This window comes from Bufo gargarizans, chromosome 2, assembly GCF_014858855.1.
Source record: "Bufo gargarizans isolate SCDJY-AF-19 chromosome 2, ASM1485885v1, whole genome shotgun sequence".
NCBI lineage: Eukaryota > Metazoa > Chordata > Amphibia > Anura > Bufonidae > Bufo > Bufo gargarizans.
The window spans coordinates 317,857,450-317,877,260 of NC_058081.1; the positions used below are offsets into that span (position 1 = coordinate 317,857,450).

The window sequence follows — 19,811 nt, forward strand, 5'->3', positions numbered from 1 at the left end:
AGCTCCTTCGGAAAATGAAAGGTGGAATCTGATTGGTTGCTATGGGCAACTAAGCCAGTTCTACTTTACACCAGTTTGATAAATCTCCCCAATAGTTTTGCATGCATTCACATAGACATAACTCTCTATCCCCAAACTTAAACAACTGTGCAAAGTAAAACCATTACCCTAAAGGGGTCTTCTGGTTTTCATTGGCAACCATTAAAATAATCGTTTATGAAGGTAGCTGTAATTTTGTAATCGATTTCTTCTACCTTTTATTGCTCCCATCTTCTATTTTGGGCTGGGGTCATATGACCATGTCCATGCAGCTCTTATTCACTGTGATGTCCATTGGTGTTTCAAAGCAGTAACAGGGCAGTGATAGGTTAGGGTCTTTGTACCTAGCTGGGTGGGAGGAGCTATAAACTATCCAGGTGTTGTTAGGGCGGTGCTGGAGGTGTGGCAGAGAGAGGAGAAGTGCATCATGGGTTTGGTTGGATACAGCAACAGGAAGTGCTATATACAGTATGTAAGGAAACTAGGGTGATTTGTGTACATGGTGAAAATGGGTCAGGAGTCGAAATTGAAAAAACAAACAAAAAAAAACTGTGCTTCAGGTAGGTAACTAAAAGGATATTCCAGGATTAGGTCCCTTTTAAAGTAAATCCCCTAGTGTTTGGTATCTAAGGAAAGAATCATGCTCACCTGTTATTCCACTCCGGTCTAGTGCCCTGTCTCTGTTTGGCCATCGTCCAGTCCATGGCTTGTTTCCTTGGGTCATGTCCACTGCTGCAGCCAATGACTGGTTTCAGTGGTGACGTGTCCAACGTGGCATATGGCAAGCAGAGGATGACTGAATGGAGCAAGGGTGTAGGACTTAGGTGGCAGGGAGTAGGGGAGTATGATTTTTTTTCTTAGGTACCGCATGTTAGGGGGAAGGGGAGGTTATTTTAAAAAAGACCCAATCCTGGAATACCCCTTTATATTAAGTTAAGGAACTCAAACCTGATGCAGTTTGATGATAAAGTTATCGTAGCATGTTTATTCCTACATTCGCAATACCAGCTAAAGGAAGACTAATAGGACAAAATACATTTGCTGTAAAGTGTTTTTGGTTTAAAAAGTAGTTTCTCATTTCAGTTTCTTTTAAATAAATCAATTGTACAAGTGAAGATAAACTTTGTATTATATATTACCACAGAACAATATATATTTTACAATGGTAGTAAATGGACAATGTTTACCACTTTAACATAAAGCTGAACATTTTGGGGTTATAGGCGTACAGGCAGACTGTTCTGCAAAAATGTGATATTTTACAGTTACCTTTAGGATGACTATTTGTGGCATCACTTACTGCCTCCACAATAAATGATACAAGAAGAATGATACAAGTGGCGATCTGAATGAGGTGGCAGGCTCTGAAAGTCCCCACCGATTACTTTTGTAGAATAAATGCCTCATATTTTCTCAACAGTGATGTGTGCAGTTTTCAAGACTTCTATGAAACCTGTTTGATGCATTGTGGATTACAGCTAGAAGACTCCTATAACGTGAATTGCTAATGCCTGAAATTATAGCTCTTTTATGGGTGAAATCTATTTTATCTCTGGTTAAGCCTACACACTTCTTTTTCAATAACATAGAAATTATGTATAAGAAAATAGGATTGCATTATTTGTCAAGAGTACATTAAGTAATAACTATTATGCAACTTCGCAAACAGTGTTGCTTAAAAATCTCCTGTTTCTGGTCTACAACTAAGCTTACCCATGTGTCTTCATGGTAACATACTACAAACCAACCTTGTCACCCATGTGGCCCATTCTATCAAATGTATGTTAAAAGGAAGTAACAGATGGGAGCATGATTGCAGGATCTGACTACATAGGGTTTATTTGTAGTCTGTAACCATGGAAACATCTGTATATGAATGCTGTTTGCAAATTGGCTTCAAGGGGTATTTCAGTTTTTGGAAGAAAAAAAAAACAAAGATGGATGAGGGTCACTAAACACAGAACAGTACAGTACTAATACTACATCCTAAACATGTAAAATAACTTTGTCACACTGTTACCCCATATATGTTCCTTTTCGAGGCAGTAAGAGCGAGCTTTGTTTCAGCAGCAGCCCATGTGGGTAGAAGACTACAGATCACATCCTACATTCCAAGCACCTCTTCTGGCTGCTGAAGAACAAGTCTCCCCTTGTGTGCATCTCATATTGTGCTCCCCCACCACTGAACCTCTCACATTAGTTCCCAGTTACAGACTCCTGTAACTCCTAGTGCTGGCTATTAACATCACATATTAGGCCAGTAAGTGGTGAGCGATTATGTGTGAAACTTCTGAAAATATCTAATTACTAGATATTCAGGATTTTTACTTTGTGCCTCATATTTTTGATAAAATTCGAATTTTTTACACCAGAATACCCCATTAATTTTCCATTTTAGTTAAAATGGTGTAATGGCTGTAAAGGTGGACGTACCCTTCAGAATCACATACTAAATGCCATTTAGGAGAAACATAAAAACACCTTAATATTTAGGAAAAATATATTATTACATACAAGAAGATAAATAATATTTACAAATGATTGCAGTACAAAGATCACACATCATATCAGTCTGATTCGGGCATCCTCTGCTGATTTTCAAGGCATTCTTTGAGTTTATCTTCTGTCATTGTCAGTCGGCGCTCCAATATCGAGACGGTCTGTAAAACAATATGTTTCCTTAGAAACTAGCATTTACATCCTTTTCCCTTCTACGATAGCACATTGTAAACTGAACGCTACATTTAACACGTCCTTCAAAAGCATTTTTAAGGAAATGACACTTTCAGGGTGAGCAATCGATCTATGCAATATGTACACTTGATTTACTGTTGTGACTAATCCCATTAATACATTCAATGCGTTCCTATTTATACATAAAATATTTGGTGTGAACGAACAATTTACATACACCCAGTATTACCACCAGTCTTTCTGATGAACACTGAATATTTTCTATGAATGTGTCCACTTGTGAAGGAAATGTAAGAGCTGGTACAGTTTTTCACGTGCACCAAATATACCTGAGTCAAAATACTAAGCTGATCCACAATATGCTCCAAAGTGCTGCCCAGTGAAGACTGGAAACCTGGTTGCTCATCGGCTGGATGTTCTTCTTTTTGCCCTCTTCTTTTTGAGGTGGCAGGCAGTGGTGGTGAAGTCTTATAAGGCACACGGTCACTTCGTGGATCCTCATTACGGCTATGCAACTGATGCATCTGTGCAATAACAAACAAAAAATAAATAAATGCAATAAAATAAGTACATAGGAGGTGGGATGTCTGAGATCCGCTTTTACTGGAAGCAAGCCATGGTTTCCCACTGCAGTAAAAATTGAGCATTAAGCTGAGGCTACATGGCGACTTTGGCATGCAACCAAAGATAGCAGTGTAGCCTCAAAACATAATGGACCCGAATGAGGTTGCAGTGCGACTAACAATTGTGACCACACATCTAACAAAAAATAATTCTAACACTGCTGGATTTTTTTTGCGGTTCTGAGGTTGCTATCACAGCAACTTGCGAGTCTCAGTTTCATTATATTAGTAACAGCGGCCATCATGGTTGTCATGTAACCCCTGGCTTGCACAACACCCGCTGAAAATGGATTATCTAATGCACTTTGCAACTGCTATCCCCTTGTGCTAATAGAAGGGGGTCCCTGTGCTAATAGAAGGGGGTCTCCTTTAGCACACAAAGCGGATCAACAAAACCCAATACCAGTACACCTAAACTTACCACACATTGGACAATATGGCCAAACAGACACATCGGGGCCCATTAATTAAGACCCAGGCCTCTCCATAACCTCGGCGTATCCAGAGCCACTACTAAATGTACGACAGCTTCCGAGCTATCTTACATTTAGACCATTTTCTACGCCTAAAACAGACGTAGAAAATGATGAATGATGCTGGCCTACTGGCCCGTCCCCGCACACAATTTTAGACCTGGCGTGAGTGGGTCGAAATTGCAGATAGCGGCGCAACTAACAGTTGTGCTGCCATCTGTGCCTGAAATAGGCCTACTTTAGGCGTATTTCAGATTAGTAAATGACCCCCATCACCTTTTTGTATCAGTACACCTGTCAGAAAAGTCTGTGAATGCCATGTACAAAAATTCCCTACACAAAATGTCGCTATACGCTGGGCAATCCTGTACCTTTGGAGAGGGGAAATAGTGAACTACTTTAAAAGTAGTTTTGTGTTGCTTTTAGAGGTCATCAATATCAGACTGACGGGGGTCTAAATCCTGGCATCCCTGACATTCAGTTGTTGGAAGGGGTCTCTGCACTCCAGTAGGGAGAGTGGTCTCCTCCTTGGCCTGTAATATCATGTACAATGGCTACACGGACTTTGTGCAGCTCAGTTCCTTCTGAGTGACTGGAAACAAGCTGACATACCAAGCACAGCACAACTATACCATGTGCGGCCCTGTGCTCGGTATACTATACCATGTGCGGCCCTGTGCTCGGTATACTATACCATGTGCGGCCCTGTGCTCGGTATACTATACCATGTGGAATACGGGCCCTGTGCTCGGTATACTATACCATGTGCGGCCCTGTGCTCGGTATATTATACCATGTGCGGCCCTGTGCTCGGTATACTATACCATGTGCGGCCCTGTGCTCGGTATACTATACCATGTGCGGCCCTGTGCTCGGTATACTATACCATGTGCGGCCCTGTGCTCGGTATACTATACCATGTGCGGCCCTGTGCTCGGTATACTATACCATGTGCGGCCCTGTGCTCGGTATACTATACCATGTGCGGCCCTGTGCTCGGTATACTATACCATGTGCGGCCCTGTGCTCGGTATACTATACCATGTGCAGCCCTGTGCTCGGTATACTATACCATGTGCGGCCCTGTGCTCGGTATACTATACCATGTGCGGCCCTGTGCTCGGTATACTATACCATGTGCGGCCCTGTGCTCGGTATGCTATACCATGTGCGGCCCTGTGCTCGGCATACTATACCATGTGCGGCACTGTGCTCGGCATACTATACCATGTGCGGCACTGTGCTCGGCATACTATACCATGTGCGGCACTGTGCCTGGTATACTATACCATGTGCGGCACTGTGCTTGGTATACTATACCATGTGCGGCACTGTGCTTGGTATACTATACCATGTGCGGCACTGTGCTCGGTATACTATACCATGTGCGGCACTGTGCTCAGTATACTATACCATGTGCGGCACTGTGCTGGGTATACTATACCATGTGCGGCACTGTGCTCGGTATACTATACCATGTGCGGCACTGTGCCCGGTATACTATACCATGTGCGGCACTGTCCTTGGTATACTATACCAAAGCTGCAGTGCTCATCCAAAACTGCGGCCCATTTAAACAGCTGATCAGTGAGGGTGCAGACAACCGGACCTCCACCAATCTGATATTGATGACATATGAGTAATATAGGTATACCAAAAGTCTGCACAAAATAAGCAATTACAAATGACCTTCTGAGGATTTCCTTCTGTGTCCACAGTGTGTGGAGGAGATCTGAGAAAACCTCATCCACTTTGCTGCTACTGTAAACACTGGATTTTCCACATGCTATTCTGCGTTTACACTGTGTGTGGCCATATCCTAAGAGGTGCAGAGTTTGCAATCACACATGGGTCCTATTGCAGAGGAGTGATGTATAATATAATCATTTTTGCTTTGTATGCTAATATTAGACATCGCTAAGTTGATATGAAAATGAAAGCGAATGTCCAGTTCATACTGGTGATGCTTTTCCGATATTTCTTTTTTTTTTTTTCCAGCTCAACTGCATTGTGGCAGAGCTGTGATCTGCGACTACAGTCTAGCTGCATTGCCCAGAGGGGGCCTACAGGGACATACCCAGGGGTCGAGTTGAGGGGGAATGGGTGGGAACGGCGTTCCTGCACTTTTTTCACAGCAGGAACGCCGTTCCCGTTCTGGGCCGGTGTTCTGAGAAAAAAACCTTACCCTGAAAGAAAACCTTACCCCACGTGACTTCCAGGGGTGTGTCGGGGGTGTGCGCCTCCGCGCTTGCGCAGTAGAACGGGCGACCAGGAACTTAGTGTAGTCAAGATACAGTGCGCTCCGATTCCTGGGTGCGCGCGAGAATACCGCGCGTGCACCCAGCTACGCATGCGCCGTTCGGGTTAAGGAGATTTCACAGTCTGTTTCGATATGTAAAAAATCTCCTTACCCTGACACTGTGCACGCGCGGATTTTCCACAGTACACAGCGCTCATTAGATTATATTAATTGCTGGCTGGCTTCTAGCAGGGGGGGTGGTTGCAGCATATTGGGGGAAAATGATTAAAACATGTGGGGTGTGCAGCATTTTGGGGGACAGGGGGCAATGATTAATACAGGTGGGGTGTGCAGCATTTTGGGGGACAATGCGTCAAATGGGGATGCAGCATATTTGGGGGGCATTGTGTACTCCACCAGGTGTGCGCAGCATATTGGGGGGCATTTCACCAACTAGGCGGTGTGTGCAGCATATTGGGGGGCATTTCTCCATCCAGGCGGTGTGCGCAGCATATTGGGGGGGCATTTCTCCATCCAGGCGGTGTGTGCAGCGTATTGGGGGGCATTTCTACAGGCGGTGTGTGCAGCATATTGGGGGGCATTTCTACAAGCGGTGTGTGCAGCATATTGAGGGGCATTTCTACAGGCGGTGTGTGCAGCATATTGGGGGGGCATTTCTACAGGCGGTGTGTGCAGCATATTGGGGGGGCATTTCTACAGGCGGTGTGTGCAGCATATTGGGGGGCATTTCTACAAGCGGTGTGTGCAGCATATTGAGGGGCATTTCTACAGGCGGTGTGTGCAGCATATTGGGGGGGCATTTCTACAGGCAGTGTGTGCAGCATATTGGGGGGGCATTTCTACAGGCAAAAATATTGTTTCCTATTATCCTCCTCTAAAACCTAGGTGCGTCTTATGGGCCGGTGCATCTTATAGGGCGAAAAATACGGTACTTGCTTGCTCCTCCTCCCAACCTCCCCTGCCCTTTGCGTATGCCGCGCGCCGTGACGTCACGCGGAGGCATTTGGGTGAGTTCCCACACTTTTTTTCCCAGGACTTGACCCCTGGACATACCTAGTGTCTAATCATTGGCTCAGGATGCGGCTCTCTTCTTCCCTGCCTGCTGTGTATACCAGAGTCTAGAAATGTCTGGAGAGCTGATCCACATTACAGCAAGGACAGATTAACAGTACATATTACTAAACCTCGTGGCAGAATAAAGATTATCGGGTAAATGCCATACATATACTGAGGGAAATAAGTCTTAGGACTCATACATTCATGTGCATGAACCTTTAGTAAGGGGGAATCTGGAGGGTCTCTTCTGGAACACGAAAGGTAGCCATTACAGATCCTGCATAGAGCCCAGAAGCTACCCCTGTGCTATTGACCACCATTCTTTAGTCACCTGAATAATATCATATATAAGATCTAAATGTTTTCCATTTTTACAATAACTGTAGAAGAAATGCAGCATCACCCGGCCCTTGAACTAATGCACCATCAGGTGAGCTCTTTGCAGTGGCTATTCCCACTGGCTCACAACAAATACAACCTAAAACCGCCATCATTCTCATAAAACAGAACAGACACCAGCTACGCTAACACTGGGGAGTTACTGATATCTCTGATAAGCAAAGCAGAACACGTGTAACTGACAGTTTCATATACAAAGATAAAGGGTCTTTCCCGACTATCCTCAGGATAGGTCATCAGTTTCTGATTGGTGAGGGTCCGACACCAAGGACCTCAGCTGATCAGCTGTTTGAGAAGGCACCAGCACTTCTTGAAGCTTACCCAAGTCCAGTGATGTCACACTCATCGGTCACGTGGCCTAGGTGCAGCTCCAAACGATTCAAGGGAATGGGCTGAAATGAGATACCAAGCACAGCCACTATATAATGTACGGAGCCGTGGTTGGTAAGATGCGAGAATGCAGCGGCACTCACAGGAGCGCTGTTGCCATCTCAAAAAGCTGATCGGCGGGGGTTCTGGGTGTCATACCACCACTGATCGGGTACTGATGACCTATCTAGAGGATAGATTACCAGTTAAAATATGTCGGAAAACCCATTTAAGGGCTGTTAATCACCATATAATAAAATATTGTGTTACTTTGTGCAGTATAACATGGGTTTCAGTTTCATACCATTTTTTCAAATCACTGCGGTCTGTTCATGAAAAGAAATATTCTACTGAGAGCTTGAAAACTTTATATGAGTAACTCTTCTGGCAGCTGAATGTTTATCACAATTATAGAGTCAAGTCTAGATAATCCTCATATAAAGAGTTAGTCCCGTATCAGCCATTCATAACTGAGATTGGAATATCCCTTCTATGCAGAGGCTAGACTTGCTGTGCTACGCTCTTCATACGCTGCATAGGACGAGTATTCTGATATGAGAGGCGGATACCCCTTTGAAGGTGTTTTGAGGGAAATGATGATTGACTATTTTCAGGACAGGTCATTAACATTTGAGCAGTGTAGGTTCGACTAATGCCATTCCCGCTGATCAGCTGCTTAGTAATGCAGCTCTTTCCCATTCACACAAAGGTCATGTGCCATCACTGGTTATCGTGGCGATGCCGATCTGATCCCCATCGATCAGATTTGCACCCCCCCCCCCCAATATTTTTTTTAACTCTATAGCTATGCGAAGATCTGTACAAGTTTTGATCCCATGTGTAATAATAAGGTTAGTGCCATGTACCATCATCCGGATCAAAGGATGGGGTGGGGGAGTAATATATAAAGTATAAAAAGTATATAGATCTTTAGGATCCATTACTGGTTTTGACTTAAAAGAAATGCCTACAGTAAAGGCATTATGTGAACTACATTATGACATTTCAGTTCTTCTTATGCTCTGTAATTTCATCTATGTTATTGGTGTCACGGAACACCAGCGATCGATCCACAGTGATGAGACACATGCAAATTCACCCATGACACCAAGGAGGCTGTAGAGGAATTCACCTATGGCCTCAAAAATACACTGGTTTGGGAAGTGAATAGTAGGGGCAGATACAATACAGTATTGTACAGATTTAGGTCCTTGGATACTAGGTTATTCAAATTTCAAATAAAAGGACAAGATACAACTTTTTTTGTCAAGAATGGTCAGAGGCTATAGCAACATACATTATTTACTGACCATGGGAAAGACACTTTGCATTTGCTACATAACACAGTGTACCACATCCTGGATGTGCAGCGTTACTCACCCCTGACCGCATCCTCTTAGTATTTGTTAGTGCTACCACAGAGATAACAAAGGGCGTTTGTGCTTCCTTTCTCAGAATAAAATACCTTGTGCTGCAGTTCTCCACATCATGAGGGCCTGAGTACTAAAACATGTCTGGACCTGACAATGGACTACTGAAAATGTTCCATTCTACAGTTGATCCATTTCCACCTTTTCCTCCACTTCTATCTACGATCCTGGAGACACATTTAAATACACTTCACATTCCTCAGGGCCCTGTATGTTGACAGTGATTGTGGTTTTCTAGTAAAGGTTAGGATAATACTGCAATCATTTCAGACATCATCTGAATCAGCAATCATCTAGTAACATTTTTATTTAGAATTTTTATTTTATTTTAATTTAATTTTTTTAACTCCGAGCTCTACATTTAAAAAGGGAATATCTCAAGCCCTTTCCACATGGCCTAGAGACAGCAAAATAAGGACTATTTTTGTTTCACTGGGACTGATCGCTTTTATTCTGAAAAACCATTTCAACTCTGGACAGGAATTTTCAGCAGGTAAAATGGAGATGGAGTAAAAACGGTTTATGATGAGTCCTGAACATTTGAGGGATTGGTCCAGATGGAGCTATAATAGTTTTATTACAGTTGTTCCTTCTCCATCTGATTCCGAATGTGATCCAATCAGGCAGTGCCAGGCTCTTGTATCTACTAGAAAGGAGAGCCATTAAAACAAAGCAGCCTTTTTTCTGGCAGCCCAACCCATCTATGTATTACTTTGCTAGCTGTTCAATTGAATTAAAGGCTATGTACACCTTTGGAGGTTAATTTATGTTTATGATTGCATTTTACCAATTTTTGGCTAAAAATCTTATTTTCAATTGGCCTTTAATAAAAAAAAATATTGAGCCGTTCTATCAGAAAGGGTTAACTATTGTTTTAATTATGTAACTGGTACTTTCACTTTGTGCCGGTCATCTAATAAACCTTATTTCTAAACTACTAAGAGGTCATAAACACTTATTTAAGCCAGTAAGATAAGAACTGAGATACAATAAGCGTTTATAATGTCAGAGAGCAAAGATAGGGAGCCCCCTCAGCTCCCCAACTGTAGGAAAAGAGGAAATCCAGAGGCTGCTGCTAGAGCATCTCAGCTATGTATATATAAAAAAAGGGTCTCCGTATATATATATTATTTTCTTAAGATGAGTGCTATGCAATAAAAAAATTAAAAAATGCCCCCAAAAGGTATATACAACATTTAAAGATCTACTTTAGAGAAAATGGACAGTCACAGCTTTGCCTATAACTGTGGAGGTTCCCAAAGTCAAATCGCAGAGTCAGATTTAAAATGAAAAGTTATAGTGAGATAACCCCTTTAAGAGCTTTGAGCTGCATCCAAAAATGTGTCCCAAGCAACCAATCATTAGCAATACTAATTTAGTAGTGATGTGTCCACAAGACACAAATCACTGCTGAAGCCAGAGGTTGGCGGAGGGGAACAGGTGACCATGGATGGGAAGAAAACAAACCCTAGACTAGAAGATGGAAATGTGGAAGTCTTCACTCTGAGGCAGCAGGGAGCTGGCAAGTATAATCCTTTCAGTATTCCAGGACAACCCCTTTAAAAGGGTTCTTCAGGACTACAAAAAGACAACTGGATTCTTCCAAAAACAGCACCACCCTAGTCCACAGGTTGTGTGCGATATTAGAGCTCAGCTCCATTCGCTTCAATGGAGCTTATCTGCAACACCAGCCACTACCCATAGACAGGTATGGCACTGTTTTTGGAAGAAACCAGCCATATTTTCGCATTCCTGGAGAACCCCTTTCAGTTATATTTCAAGATGTGAGCTTAAAATGCGTTATACCAGGGATCCACCATGATCATGCAAGGAACAGCACTACAGACTTGAAAGATATCAAAGGCAGCTAAAGCCAAACCAATATGCTGAAAAAGATGAACATAGAACAGTTTCATTTCAAGTTTGACAGAAGGACATGTGAACATTTCCTAACTACATCTTGTAACATTCCATCTCCGTTTCTGCATTTTTAAAAATAAAGTATCACATCACCATCTTATGGTTCCTCATGGACATGGGAACATAAAATACATATTAAGCTAACCAAGAGGTTTTTCTGTACATCTGCCTATAACTGTGAATGAAGCTACAAGTCCAGTGTTCTTCAGTTCCAGTCCTCAGGGCCTGCCGGTCATGATTTGTGAATATCCCACAGAATGAATACCTGTGGTAAGTAGGGATCCATTGAAACTAATTATATCATCTGCTCAATACTTGTCATGAAAACATGACAAGCAGTTGGGCCCTGAGGAACACTGCTCTAGTCCTTTCTTTGGCTTTTAGTACTTTTTAGCACTTAACCGTATAAAGAACATATACAGTCTTTCCTACAGTCAAATGTAGTTATAACAAAGTTCTGAAAAGTTAAAGGGGTTTTCTGGGTTAATATTCATGACTTATCCTCAGGATAGGTCATCAATAACAGATCTGCAGAGGCCCGAAACCCTCCACCGATCAGCTGTATGAGGAGATAGCACACACAGTGTGCATGTGCAGTCTCTCTTCCTACTGCTTTTGCTATATCTATGGCAAAGCAGCAGAGAGAAGGGAGACTGCACACGCACACTGTCTCTTCATAAAGCTGATAGGCAGGGGTGACGGGTGTCTGATACTGATGACCTATCTTGAGGATAGGTCATCAATATTAAAAGCCTGGAGAACCCCTTTAAGGTCCTTTTACATAAGCCGATGCCTAGTCCAAGCATCATTCGTCATTATAGGAAGTCAATTGGCACTCGTTTACATTTGTTTTCACTTGGCAATTATCTGAACGATCTTTCTTGTGATTGTTTGTTCAGACCACTCCTTTCTCCGAGTTATTTTTGTTGGCAGTACATCCAGTAGTCACAAGGAGATGTGCTGCCGACAAACCATCATTTTTATGCCAGCATAAAAGATGTGATCAACAACAAATGAGCATTTGCTGGTTTGCCAAATAGCTGGACATGTTTACACCAGGCAATGATCAGGGACGACTAGGCCTTCAGTGCTCACTCAAGATCCCAATACCCGACAGTCAGTACTGATCCCGGTAATCCAGCAAGTCTGATTTCTGTCTTCATGCAGTTCAATAAGTAATAACATGTCCAAGATGGTATGCTGTAGTGTAGCATCAATCAATAGACTGAAAAACATTCCAGACATGCAAAAAACTTGACTGCTATGAAAATATAACCCCAAAGTTTCCCTCTATGAAGTAAAGCTGTATGAGCTGACTGAAGCAATTGTAGATTTCTAAAGGTGAGAAATTCCTTAACAGACAGCCAAGTCTAAATTTAACAGCCCAGGAAGGATAATACTCCAACACTTACATAAGTCACAAAAACACTGGAGCACACAGCAAGTGCCAAATATAAAGTGACCTGTCAAAGAAGGGCAGGAAAGCAACGGAAACCGCTCAGCGCCTTCAGCCCCCAAGACAGAAAATGCTATGGAAATAATGTCACAATCCTGTATTAAATGTAGGATAACTTATGGGAGTATGAAGACGACTCCTGAAGCACCCATGTCCTTCTATCATAGCACATCTCTAATATACTTCTTCAGCGAGTGTTTACATACTGAATATCACAACGTTAGACCTATCTAATCCACTATAAACCTGAATTGTTCAATGGCTGGTACATAATGAAAACCATAAAAATGTGTTAAAGGTATTTTATATGACCGCATGTCTTGAAGATTTATCACCATATACAGTATGTGCTAGCACATTCCTATGTATAATTGGCACAAGTGCTATAAATTAGCATGCACCAACTAAGAAGTAAGGCATTGAAGGACTAACATACAGTTATCAACTAAATACTACAAGTATGGAGGGCCTGTATAATGTACTCATCACAGCATTTATTTACGCTGCAAAATAAATTAGGTCATCTCAAACTAAAATGATGTACAACTCCAGTTCCAAAAAAGTCAGGATGTTGTGTAAAATGTAAATGAAAACAGAATGCAATGATTTGCAAATCTCATAGACCGATATTTTATTCAAGAAGGATCATAGAGCACATATCAGATGTTGAAAGGAAAAAATAAAAATTTCATAAATTTTTTTATAAAATTTTGTTTAGAACTTGATAGCAGCAACACATCTCAAAATTGTGGAACAGTTTCAGTAAAATGTTCCTCAACTTGGGTGCAAAGACTGAATATCCCACCATCTACAGTACATAATAGAATCAAAAGATTCAAAGAATCTGGAGAGTTCCATGTACGCAAAAGACAAGGCTGGCAGTCAATATTAGATGCTCGTGATTTATGGGCCCTGAATTAATAAATGGCATGATTCTTACTGGAAATCACTGCCTGGGTTAAGGAACACTTCCAGTAATCACTGTCTGTGAACACAGTTTGGCGTGCAATGCACAAATGCAAGTTAAAGCTGTATCATGCAAACATGAAGCCATACGTCAACACAATCCAGAAACGCGCCACTGTCTTCTCTGGGCCAAAGATCATTTAAAATGGACTGAGGCAAAATGGAAATCTGTTCTGTGGTCAGATGAATTAAAATCTGAAATTCTTTTTGAAAACCACAGACACTGATCTATAGACTGAAGAGGTGAGGGACCATCCAGCTCATCAGCGCACAGTTCAAAAGCCTGCATTGCTGAAGGTATGGGGTTGGATTAGTGCCTATGACGTCAGCAGCATACACATTTGGAAAGGCAGAATGCTGATTACTATAGAGGTTTTAGAACACATCCTCCCATCAAGACAACATCTCTTGAATATTTCAGCAAGACTATGATAAACCACATATGTATCCATCATAACGCATGGCTTCGTAGAAGAGGAGTCTGGGTGCGGAACTCACCTGCAGCCCAGACCTTTCGCAAACAGAAAATATTTGGGGAATCATGAAACAAAAACTAAAATCTGGCAAAAGAGAACAATCCTATATCAGAAAAGAATGGTACAACATTCCTCTCGCAAAACTCCAGCAGTTGGTCTCCTCACTTCCTAGACATTCACAGACTATTGTTAAAAGAAGAGCGGATGCTACACAATGGTAGACATGAACCTGTCCAAACTTTTCTGAGAAGCGTTGCTGCCATCACCTTCTAAAGGAGTTAGGCTACATGCACACGACCGTTGTGTTTTGCGGTCCGCAAAACACGGATGGCGTCCGTGTGCGTTCCGAAATTTGCGGAATGGCACGGACAGCCATTAATATAACGGTCTATTCTTGTCTGCAAAAGGGACAAGAATAGGACAGGTTATATTATTTTTGCGGACCACGGAACAGAGAAACAATGCGGACAGCACACGGAGTGCTGTCCACATCCTTTGCGGCCCTATTGAAGTAAATGGGTCCGCATCCAAGCCGCAAATACTGCGGTTCGGATGCGAACCAAAACAACGGTCGTGTGCATGTAGCCTTAATGTTTTGAAAGGTAAAAATGTCTCACTTACAACATCTGATATGTGTCCTGTGATCCATTATGAACAAAATATGGGTCTATGATATTTACTAACTCTTATTTACATAGCGTGACAACTTATTTTATATATATATTTTCTTCTTACATCTACAAATAAAATCTTCTGAGCCAATATAAAAAGGGTGCCACCATAAGGGCAACAGAGGGGTTAGCAGGTCATAGAAAGGACCTAGGCCCACCGGTTACCCTCTGACATCACATGAACTTAGCATTAATTAAACCCAAAAGGTTTTGCTGATGTTAAAACTAAAGGGTTGACACCGATTACGGCCATTGATTTGTCTAGCTAATATTGACTGCAACACAATCTGCAAAAAAATAAATAAAAAATACCTGGCCTGTTCTGGAGCTACAAATCCATGGACCTGGTGGAAGGAGGTATTTAAGTGGTTGTGCAGCCAGATGATGATAATAATGCTTGAAGCGGAGGAAGCGCTTGTACCAGCGCAACTCTAATTACAAGTGCTTGTTCCATTTTACTTGAATCGAACAAGCACTTTTAATTACACTGCGCCGCCGCTGCAAGCAAAGACGACATGCAGTGTGATCTTGAAGAGGAAGTAGTGACCCCTACAGCATATTGGCGGGGTGTGCAGAGTCAGACTCCCACCTTTTTGATATTGATGTTGTCTCCTGAGGATAGGACATCAATACTATACCACTGCACAACCCCTTTAACCCCCTAGTGACCACCCATACGCCGTTTTACGGCAGTCACTAAGGGGCTTTAGGCTGAGCCGCCGCTTTTTTACGACGGCTAAATCAAAGCAACGCACGGTTCCCCGGCTCTCACATGAGAACTGCGGCCCTGCTCTAACAGCCCGGACCGGCAGGAGTGCCGATCCGGGCTGTTTAACAATGGCACCTGCTGCATGTAGAGTGCTGACAGAGGGAGCGGACTCCCTCTATCTCCCAGCGGCACCCCGCAAATGCGATCACGGGGTGCCAATGTGTGTGAAGGCTGGCTGGGGTCTATGAAGCCTGCCTTGATTAGTTTCCAGCAGGCTGTGCTTCTCTGGCGCAGGCTGCTGGTCAATGTCAGAATAGCACTGACATTAAAATGCAATGCACTATAGGCTGTCTGTTATAGTCCCCTTGTGGGACTTTTAAGTGTTAAAAAAAAAAAAAAGTAAAAACAAAAAACAAACAGTTATTCAATAATAAAAAATAAAATATATATTAAAGCTTTTTTTTCCCCATTGAAAATACACTTTTCAATGAAAAAAAATGGGAAATAAAAATAAAAATCTCCCCCATATGTTTGGTGATTGCGACCCGGACTACAGAAATATAAAGTATATTATCCCCTAAGGTGAGTGCTGTTTTTCCCATCTCCCTCTAAGAGTTAATAAAAGTTAATCAGAAAGTTTTGTGTACCCTAAAAATGCTGTTTACACAAACACTTAAGAGTTTTGCACATCAGAAAACCGGGGGGCACAGCTTTGAAAATTCACAATTTTTTGCTTTCGTTTATCTGTCCTCTCTCCCCATCTAGAATCTAGTTTGAAGTTCCATAGCACCGTCTCTCAAAACAAATGAAGTCCTGCATTCTACCCATCAACCTCCCTTTTATCCTGCTGTAACCAAAAATTTCTGTGCGGTATTGAAGACGCTGCTCTCTCAGCTCTAATAGTCATCTATACCTTTCCCCTGGGCCATTCTTTGGAGGGAAAATTAATTAGTGTTGGGCGGTTTCTTTGTGGCAGCAGAACTTGAAGGCATCATCATGGACCTTCTTAGAGGGAAAGAGGGTAATTAAGAGTAAGAATGCAATGACTTACTCCAGCATAAACAATTAGCAAGAGTTGCTCAACAAGTAGTGAGATGCTTGCAAAGGTGCACAAAACAAACTGGTATTTTATGCGGAGGCAGATAGGGCTACAACATGTTCTAGGTCAGCAGGAAGCTCATTATGAGTTGACAGTCCAAGCTACAGAAGCACTTTTTTGTAAGTGGCACATGAATAATTTCCTGTGTGAAAGCCCTCCTGTTAGAGCTGCATTCCTCAGGGTATATTTCTTCTAAGAGGATGTTACTCTTCCACAGGAAGAGAGGAAGGAACCAGTTGTTGCTGGATGTGTGGGTTGATAGCTGCCGGGCATTTTTTGCATGCCTCAGTATCAGCTGTGAGAGCGATGGCTTGAGCTCAAATTCCCAGCCCGGTGAGGAAAATCAAATGACAGCTATAAAGACAGGGTCACGGTTTACAAGTACAGTGATCTCAGGAAGCTCAGAGACAGAAATAACACCTGGAACGTCTAAACCTCCAACTGCCAGGAAATTGCTCATTTAATCTAAGACTAGCACAGAAGAATAAATCATGTTGACATAAATGTTACTTAAGCCTTTCACTGACATCTATGCTTTGTTGCCCTGCTACCAGTGTTCAATAAGAGGACAACATCCATTTATTGGAAGGTTGTGCAAGACAGTAGACCTTTCCACACACACCCAGGCAATGACCTGCAAATGTGAACTCAAAGAATCCTTCATTACGACTCAGTGTTTGCAGCCATAAATAGATTTTATCTAAGGGTATTAAGCCGGGTCGTAAACCATTTACGTGCCATTAACATGTCTCAGCAAACTGTATTTCATTGAATTTAACCTTATCTTTACAGGCTGTGCAAAGATCGGGAAGTGTTCCATAAAGCTATCGCGTTTCAGTCTTTAGTCAAGTAAAGTTTGAAAACTAAGGTCACAAGCTACGTCACTAGAGAGTGTGAATATTACCGGCCTTGGGATAGGCCATCCAGGTGTGATCAGTGTCCCCACAGCAAAAAAAAAAAAAAAAAAGGGATCTGCTCATCTGTGCCCTCACATAAAGAATGCGGCTGAGCTGCAAGAACATGGATGGCCACCAGAAAAGGTTGCAGTGCCCAACAGGGATTGGACCACCACCCAACACACACTGATGGCCTGTTATATCCCAATGATCAAAGTAGAACGCTATTAAATGAAAATGCCAGACATAAACTATACTCCGCCTTCATTAGTCATGGAAATTGGGATTTATATAGCCCAGCTTTGACTTTTCCCCTTAATACTTCTCCATGTGGCAGACGTGACACCAAAGTGAAAACCACACAGCAAATTGTTTCATGTACACTGCTCCCTCCTGGCCATGTACAGTGCAAAGTCTTCAGACCAGTTCACTTTTTTCACATTTTATGTTATGTTGTGTTCTTGTGCTAAAATGAAAAAAATGAAGTTTTCCCCACCATTCTACACTCAATAGCTCATAAATAAAAACCTGAAGATAGAATGCAGAAAATGCTAATTTATTGAAAAGAGAAAACTAAAAAATATTACATTGACATAAGTATTTTTAATACAAGGCCGCAACATAAAACGTGACAAAATGAAAGGGTCTGAAGACTTTCCAAATGCACTGCAGCTGCACAGCTGTTTAAGGAAAGTTGCTGCCCTGGATGTGCATGTGTAAAGGACTTTTCCAGTAAAAATTATCTTTTTAACAAGAGCCGTGCCCTGCCCGCAGCTTGCCCCCTGAAATAGAAGATTCATACTTTCCTGCAGCTCCAGTCCTCCGTGCTGCCTCCATATTATAGTCCCCGCACTGTTTACATCTGGTGGTGCATCAGCATGGTCACATGCAGCGCTCCAGCCAATGACTGGTGTCAGTGGTGGCATGGTGCATGTGACCATGTCCATGCATCACCAGATGTAAACAGTGCGGGGACCAGAAGATGAAGACAGCAGAGGCAGCATGGAGGACTGGAGCAGCGGACAGCTAGTTTCAGGGGTCAGCCTGCGGGCACTTGCTAAAAAAATCACTACTACCGGAAAACCCCTTTAAAGGGAATCTGTCACCTCCCAAAACCATCCCAAGCGTGTAGCCAGCAAGCTATGAGGAGACTGCAGCAGCCTCTTCAAACAGTCGATCGACAGGGTTGCTGGATGTCTGACCCCTGCCAATCCGATATTGATTACCTATCCTGTGGATATCAAATTCCCAGATAAACCCTTCAAACACTTTTACACTGCTGACCTGTTCCTGCAACAGACACTAGCACTAGAGAGACTAGTCCGATGAAGCCCACAGACCCCGCCCTCCACCAACCCCGGATGATAATTGACAGTTTTATTTCTAACTGTCAGTCATCATCTGGACTAGGGGGGACACCGGTGACAGCACGCTTCATTGGATTTATTTTTTTCTCCAAGCACTAGTGCACACTGCAGAGTGTAGCAGATCACTTCTCAAAAAGTGCTGGAGTGAGACTGCTGAAATCAGTGGTCTGTCAATACACGATGCTGCCCTGTGGACAGGATATCAGAGCTGACAGGTTCCCTTTAAAGAGAACCTGCAACCTTTAAAATGCTATGGACAGTATATACACACACACATTATATATATATTATATATATATATATATACACACACACACACACACACACACACACATCACTTTGCTCTGAATCTGCCACTAAATACCTCTCAATTACACCAGCTGACATGAGAGAACTTCCCTTGTCAGCAGCATCTAATGGTGCTGGTCCCATTCGCTCTGTGGCCAAATTACAGAGAAAACAGCATTTTAATATGCAAATTAGTCCCTGGGTTCAACAAGGGTGTTGCTCTTGCACCCAGAGGGTCTACTCACTCTCCTACAAGCAGCACCCCCCCCACCACCACCACTTTGACAGGGACAGGCAGTATTTATTTTCTGCACTTATATAGCACTACTATATTCTGCAGTGCTTTACAGACATTAGCATCAGCTGTCCCCAATGGGGCTCACAATCTAACTTCCCTATCAGTATGTCTTTGGAGTGTGGGAGGAAACCGGAGTACTCGGTGGAAAACCAAGCAAACATGGTGAGAACATACAAACTCAATGCAGATGTTGTCCTTGGTCATATTAAAACCTAGGACCCCAGCGCTGCAAGGCACCAGTGCCAACCACTGAGCCACCGTGCTGCCCATTAAGTAAAGACATAATCACTCCTGGCCCGAAGTCTTGCATCTGCGCTTCGGT

General features: G+C 42.7%; 1 protein-coding gene and 1 long non-coding RNA gene across 2 annotated transcripts in view; one reads left to right on the plus strand and one right to left on the minus strand.

Moving 5' to 3' along the window:
* Nucleotides 1–1,105: 1,105 nt before the first annotated feature.
* Nucleotides 1,106–19,811, minus strand: part of POC1B (POC1 centriolar protein B) — a 91,926-nt gene continuing 73,220 nt past the window's right edge. Inside the window, exons 11-12 of the mRNA XM_044277204.1 lie at nt 3,063–3,257; nt 1,106–2,699 (exon numbers count right to left, since the gene is read on the minus strand). Coding sequence (XP_044133139.1) covers nt 2,607–2,699; nt 3,063–3,257 — 288 coding nt within the window. The 3' untranslated portion in view covers nt 1,106–2,606. The remainder of the gene's footprint in view (nt 2,700–3,062; nt 3,258–19,811) is intronic.
* On the plus strand, nt 11,446–17,628 carry LOC122925853. The gene is made up of 2 exons (XR_006387643.1): nt 11,446–11,533; nt 17,433–17,628. It is a non-coding gene; the product is annotated as an uncharacterized LOC122925853 (long non-coding RNA).